At 35.0% G+C, this 7,082-nt stretch overlaps 2 protein-coding genes across 2 annotated transcripts; both read right to left on the bottom strand.

Annotated features, from left to right (window-relative positions):
• Positions 1-3,282: 3,282 nt before the first annotated feature.
• On the bottom strand, positions 3,283-4,107 carry LOC140827651 (F-box protein GID2-like). The gene has a single exon (XM_073190407.1). The coding sequence runs from the start codon at positions 3,961-3,963 to the stop codon at positions 3,418-3,420; it is 546 nt and encodes a 181-aa protein (XP_073046508.1). The 5' UTR covers positions 3,964-4,107; the 3' UTR covers positions 3,283-3,417.
• A 1,983-nt stretch (positions 4,108-6,090) lies between these two features.
• On the bottom strand, positions 6,091-6,809 carry LOC140827652 (MFP1 attachment factor 1-like). Its single transcript, XM_073190408.1, has one exon. The coding sequence runs from the start codon at positions 6,713-6,715 to the stop codon at positions 6,257-6,259; it is 459 nt and encodes a 152-aa protein (XP_073046509.1). The 5' UTR covers positions 6,716-6,809; the 3' UTR covers positions 6,091-6,256.
• Positions 6,810-7,082: the final 273 nt, after the last annotated feature.

Genomic DNA, 7,082 nt, shown 5'->3' with positions numbered 1-7,082 from the left:
CAGGGTCCGGGTGAGGGTCCGTGTAGGCACTGGAAAAAGACAATAAGTGAAACCCAAAGGCACGGACCCCGTGCCCTCATCCGTGTAGGGGTCCGTGTAGATACTGGAAAAAGACGTCGAGGAGAAAACAAAGGCACGGACCCCGTGTCAGGGTCCGTGTACGGGTCCGTGTACCCACTGTGATCGCGAACTTACGAAAATTCTGAACACCCAATGCTTATCCTTCTAGACTCGATTATACGGACCAAGCACCAACACCTCGAGACTCATCCTAGCATACCATAACATAAACCCAAATTGTACAAACGTTTCAAAACAACAGTGTTCGCTCTACGACACCCACGACCCAAAATATGGCAATTGACATCAAACTGTCTCCTACGACTTCCAATTAGCTCGAGTGCCTATCGACATGAAATGTAACCTCAAAAACACTCTTAACATCATTACTAACATACCCGTACGCAGCAACAATCGCCCGTCGATTTCCAACGAAACCTGCAACTTAAAACTTCAAGAAACGTATCAATAACATAATTTTCTTAAATTTCAGTTTGCGCAGTTGCACGGAAAATATCATAACTCACTCATTTTTCGTCCAAAAATTTCGAATCATATATCAAATCGAAGGTATCGAAAATTTCTACGTTTTTGCCGTTGAAAGTTTTCCCAAAATATGAACGGAATAATCGCAGTTTTGACATGAACAGTAAAAACGAGTTTTAGATCTAAAAATTTTCCTTCGCAATTGATCCGATTCATGATCCGCTTAAACTACTATCATCATACATAACTTTTACGCATAAAAACAATGCAATACAATATATGACTTGATCGACACAGCAAGAACAGATTATACGTGCCTTTTTGATATTTAAAAGTACCGTACGACGACACCGAAGCGGAGATGGAGCGAGGCTTGATCCGGGACGATTGTGACGTTAAAATTCTTTGAAGAAAATTCACAAAGCTTGCTGGAAAAGTTCAGAGGAGGGGGCGGCTGCTATGGGGAGAAAAACCCTAGAATTTTCTCTCTTAAAAATAAAAAAATCTGAAACGTAAGGTGAGTGTGTGTGTTTAGTGTGTGTAAAAACGTGTAAGTGTGTGTGAGTGTGTGTAACATGTGTGTGTGTTTTAATTAGGAGAAACTCTAGCTAAATAGACTATTTAAAATACTAATAAAAGTTAACACACACTAATTTAATCAAACTCTACAATTAAAATAATTACACACCAATTTTAAAAGTTTCAAACTCTTGAATATCTAAATACACAATAATGTTTTAAAATATTAAAACTTGATAACTTAATAAATTTCTCCATCCTCAACTTAAAATAAAATACCACATTTTAAATTGCCAAAAATCGTCACCGGGTCTTTTCCTCAATCCCGCTTCGAATAATCGCCTGAAACATGAAACTCGAAAAACGTTTTAACGTGCATCGCATAAACATAATTAATTTAAAATAATGCATTTAAATAAATCATGCATCGCCGAAACTCATTTAAAATTAATTTAAATGATTTAATAATTAAATGAATGCATGGGTTATACGTGTATTAAATTTGGGCACTACAATGATTGAGTCAAAAAAGATCCCAGAATGTACGATTTGGTTTGGTTTTACATTTTGGTTCGATTTATGAACACTCTAGTATGCACACTGATGGAAGACATTCATAGAAATTATTTTTGGAACTCCAAGCAAGTTTCTTGACTTGTATGAATGACAAAATTGAAGTAAACTTCATATCAAGTTATGCAATTTCAACAAGTAGATTTCAAATACATCCAAAATATGTCATTTGAAATGCATCCCTCGATAATTTTAATAATTCAAATCAAATACATCTAGACTAATGTCACTTATTGGAATCGGACCCTAAATTTTTAGTGAGTATCACCCATTATTTCCTTAAATTAATAAGGTGACAATAAAAGTTTGTATGAACTAAAAACACGTACTAAACGTACCAAATTACTGGTGTTGAAATAAGGACTGAGATATCTGGTTAAGGTATACTCACTGATCAAGTTAGTCCGAGCCCTCGAAGGTTGAGTAAACAAATAAGGTTAGTTTAACATTGCCAGCTTGTATGAAAAAACTTGACCAATATTCACTCTCGTCGGGGAAAAAATCTCCGAATAATGAGGGTTTCAATCACCATTGGTCAGTAATTTTTACATTATTACTACTAAATTCAGCTATAGAAGTACACTCGTGAGCTTCCCCACCACAACCAACCGACTTTCAAACATGGATTTGGATTTGAAAATCTTTGTTTTAATCTTTGTTTTAATCGTTTGGTTAGTTAGAACTTAAAAAATGGAATTGGATTTTAAGAGATTTTAACATATTTGACTGGATTTTATTGTCTATAAACAAATCTTCTCAACAAATTTTTTTAATTATTATCTTTTTATCATCTGTAGATAGATGTTGTCATGCTTAAATTAAATGACAAATTTATTTATTTTTATTTTGCATATTTGATTCTTAAGATATATTGTTATAAGCTGAATATTGAACAATTCTTTATCAACAATAATTTATTTTTCTATTTATAAAATTAAGATATGGTTGATAGTTTAATTTGAAATAATTTATTTCGTAGATAATAAAATTTGAATATTTAGATCTTAAGTTTGATTATTTATTTTAATAATTCATTTTTGTGTTCATTAACAGTAGTTAATTAGTTATATAATAAATTATTTAGTTTATATAACACAAATATATAATTGAGAGAAATATATGATAAAATTAATTTTAATTTTTCGAATTTTTTTTATAATATGAATAATATATTTTAAATATTGATTTATGTAAAAGATAATTAAAGTTATTTTAGTAAAAGTTTAAATTTCCAAATTCAAATATTGTTTTCTTCAAACAAGAAATTAATTCTAAATATAATTTTTAAATTTCAAAATAGAATTCCAAAAATATGGATTTTCAAATCCAAATCTACTTCTAAATCCAAATCCAAAATATAAAAAATCCAAACACACTGTAAGTGTTTATAGATTCTAGCTTGACCTGTTGATAAACTCAATTATCATCTTTTTGTTTTCCATTTCTAGAGAGACACAGAGGCGAATGAATTATTGATAATATCTGCATGTGATGAAACTCCACAGCAGCAATTACTATACAGCAAGCAATTCGCAGCGGCTATCTTGTGCAAACAAGATCCAAGATTGCTGCTCTTTCAAATTCAAGATGAAGAAAAAGGGCTCTGTTTGTGCATCAAGATCCAAGATTGCTGCTCTTTTCAAATTCAAGATGGCGAAAAAGGGACGATGGATTAATTATCAGTAACCACAGATTCACAATTCCATATAATATAGATACTTAAACACACTACAAAGGGCAACTATTACCCCATAATTATAATCCAAAGTACATGATCGATCATTTGTTTCGATTGTTGAAGCTCATTTTCTCAAAGTACTTAATTGAGAGCAATGAAAGGGAAAGATTCACCTCATCCTTTCCCCATCTAGCCTTAGGCGTAGCTGTAGTCTGCGACTGTGGTTCCGGAGCGAGTGGAATGCAAGGCCACGAAGAAGTGACCGGCGACGTTGAAGAAGATGGCTTCAGCAGAGGCCAGAGATGGCTAGAGTATAGTTGCCGGAATCCACCGAGGGCTAAAACGACAGCTCGCAGCTGAATCGGGCTGCGATGGTAGTGTCTGGTGCAGATCAACTCCCAGATCCGCTCGTCCTGAGCCGTCCTCTTCCATTGCCGGTTGACGCAAGAAGCCTTAGCTAAGTTGCGCCCGTCGTCCACGTGCCTAAGCACCTCGTACAACAGGTTGTCATCTAGCAGCGCGGCTTCTGCTGCTAGCGGCATCCCTCCTTCTTCCTCCTCTTTCCCTTCTGGCCTGATTTTCTTCTTCGTGTCTTCATCCACGGAGGCGGAGGAATCGGTGTCTCCGGCGGCGAGCGGACGTTTCATTTGTCGGATCGGATCCAATGTCTAGGGATTTGAGGGTTTTGTTGGGGGATAAGTGAAAGAGGACACTGATCTGATAATTGTGGTGGTTTGTGATGGGGCCTGAATCGTACGAATTGACTGGTTTACCCCACCAAGAGAAATACATAGCCTCCCTGGACTCAACTTGTACTTTTAAAATCAAGAAAACTAATTAAAATCTAATAACTTTCGAGAAAAATAACCTTTTCAGATTGAAGAATGACAGAGTACACCTCAATCAATCAAGTATAAAATGAATCAATTCGAGTTTACCCACTAAATATTTGATTTATATTCAATTATGAAATTCAGACCGGACTCGAACATGTTCAAAAATTTTTTAATTGATTCAGATTCAAGCTCAAATTATTTTATTTAAATTATCATGAACTGCTCACAAATTTTAATATTTTTATTAACATGATAAAATTAAATATTAAATAAATAAATTTCAAAACATTAAATATTTATTTTCGATTAATAACTCGAAATACTTGCAAATACATTCAAACATTTTGATTCAAACTCGCAATTTTTATCAGCTCAAACATATTTAACTTTAACCTTAAAAAAATTTCATGTTAGACTAGATTGATTCATCTGCACTCTTGCTCTCATTTGACCTAACTTCCTACCATTCCCAGCATTTTCACTCTACGTAATCATTAAAAATTACAAAGATTTATTGAACTTGGGCACTTCAGATTAATTATGTACTTATCTCGTATAAAATTACATGACATTTATATATTGCATAATACAATAGCGCACACGGTGTGTAACACTAGCCAGTGTGTGTGTGTGTGTGTGTGTGTATATATATATATTCTAAATAAGCTTACATATTCTAAAAATTTAACATTTTATCCTAGTTATAAATAAGGAAAAATGTTGCTACTACAGATTTCTGATGCTCCTTAATCCTTGTTTTCACTAAAGTGTTCTAGTAACGACTTTTTCTTCCTGTACGGGTTAATCAAAAGAATGTGGGGTCAAAGGATGCGTTAACCTAACCTCTCTAGTCTCTACTTGGGTTCTAAAACAGATAACAGCAATAAGCAATCCACCCTTCTGTTTCCTGGAAAGCCTGTCCGAAGTTTTCAATAAAACTGTTAAAACATCATTCAAGACTAACTAGGAAAGTAACTTAACTAGACTAATTAGGTTTATTTGCACTTGGTTTTTCACTTGCACCTCTAACAATCAACACTGACACTACCTTAAACTTCAATCCCTAATCTTCTGATAACGTTGCACAAACCATTTCTTTAACATGCTTGCTTCTTATTTCCAAGCACGCTTGTGTACCCACTACTTCACCTTGAAATTACAAATAAATTAAATAATAATAACGATGATGATGATAACAACAACAAAAATAACGATCTTACCGTGAGTTTGGTATATTAATTTGAAATGCACCTCATCGACATGTTCTTTAGGCAGATCAAGCTTGCCGCTAACTTATCCTAGTTATTAAAAGCCCACAAACATGCCCAGGGACAATCCTTTAATGAGGCACACCTCTGGGGCGTAAAACATGTGTCTTGACGCAGTTAAAGGCTCAAGGCACATTTTAAGTTTGCCTCAAATGAGAAGATTGCATTTTTTCGTGATATCCAATGTATAGTCATTCATATCTATGTATACTAAAAAAAATTTATTTCATCATTATTCAACAGCTTATATGTAATATACTAGATGCTAGTGGACACAATTCTCTGACTACATCTCATTGATCTCAATTCTTAACTATGCACCTAACTTCAAGTGTGAATCTTAACCAGATTCCTGGCCCTAGTTTTTATTGGATTGTGCGCATTCAATAACTATGAAACTGACTACTAACCTCAAATGTGAGCTCAATCCTACACTCTTGAAAGGAAATCAAGAAAAGGCTAGACTGGCGTGAATCTACCAACACCATTAGCTAAATTAAAGCATAATTACAGCAAGAACCACTCGCCCATGACTCTTACTTCCCCAACAACAAAAAAACACTTTGATTGAAATCAATAATGGGAAAAATCTACTACTTGTGGAGCAGTCCTAAAAGAGACAGAAATCCACAAAAATATGCACAAAAAATATACACATCCTGAGGCCAAATTCAAGAAATATGGTGTTTCTATTATATTATCAAAAAAGGATCCAGATAACAATAGAGGAAGATAGACATCGGCATAGAAAAACATCACAAACCGATTACAAAAAGAAGTCCACCATAATTAAAAAGAAAAGGATAAGCTAATTTTTTTCATGGAGGAGAGTTTACTTATTCATCGTCAGCAACCGACTCGATTTTCTCACTATGAGGCGGAGCGGTGGATCCCGCATCCTCCTCCTCATCCTTGAGCGTCGGCTCATTCGCCGGCTGCGCTGCCGGAGCCCCCGATTCACCAGATCTGGCCTTCACAGTCTCCAGCATTCTCTTGCTGATTTCCTTGGAATATACCTGGAGAATCTCGATCCCGTCATCATCGGTAGCAGCCGTGGCACCGATCGATTCGAAGGCCTCCTCCTCGATACGCTTCGCCACATCAACGGCCTCCTCGCGTGAAAGGGTGCCGTAGCGCTTGGACAGAATGGAGGTGGAAGATAGGGTTTCGACAAGGCGGTTTCTCACGGCGTCGCGAGTTCGTTCAGTCGGTGGCCAAATGCTGAAAGAAACATTAGTGTGTTTCGGGGCGGCGGTAGTACTGGTGGCGTCAAGCTGAGGTTCGGCTTCTGCCATGGTGGTGGCGGAGGTGGCTTTCAGGCGGTTTTGGTAAGATTAGGTCTCAGAGTTGCTGGAGATTAATGTACGCAAATGTCACAAATAAGCTAAAAATCCTGATCTCAGTTTCAATTAAAATATTAAATAATTTTATTTTAAAACTAAAGTTTATTAACCTATACTATATTATATCATATTATATTATGAAAATTGATATTTAAACATATTTCTTCTCATTTGTACTTCATTTTTCAATATTATGAAAATTGATATTTAAACATATTTCTTCTCATTTGTACTTCATTTTTCAATAAATTTAAGACATAAATTATAGTGTAGATAATATAATATTAACTTTTCTATAACGTATAATAGAATGATGATT

Source organism: Primulina eburnea, chromosome 3, assembly GCF_022965805.1.
Source record: "Primulina eburnea isolate SZY01 chromosome 3, ASM2296580v1, whole genome shotgun sequence".
In the NCBI taxonomy this organism is placed as follows: domain Eukaryota; kingdom Viridiplantae; phylum Streptophyta; class Magnoliopsida; order Lamiales; family Gesneriaceae; genus Primulina; species Primulina eburnea.
Note: the sequence above shows the minus strand (reverse complement) of the source record. Positions and strands in the feature narration are given on the sequence as shown.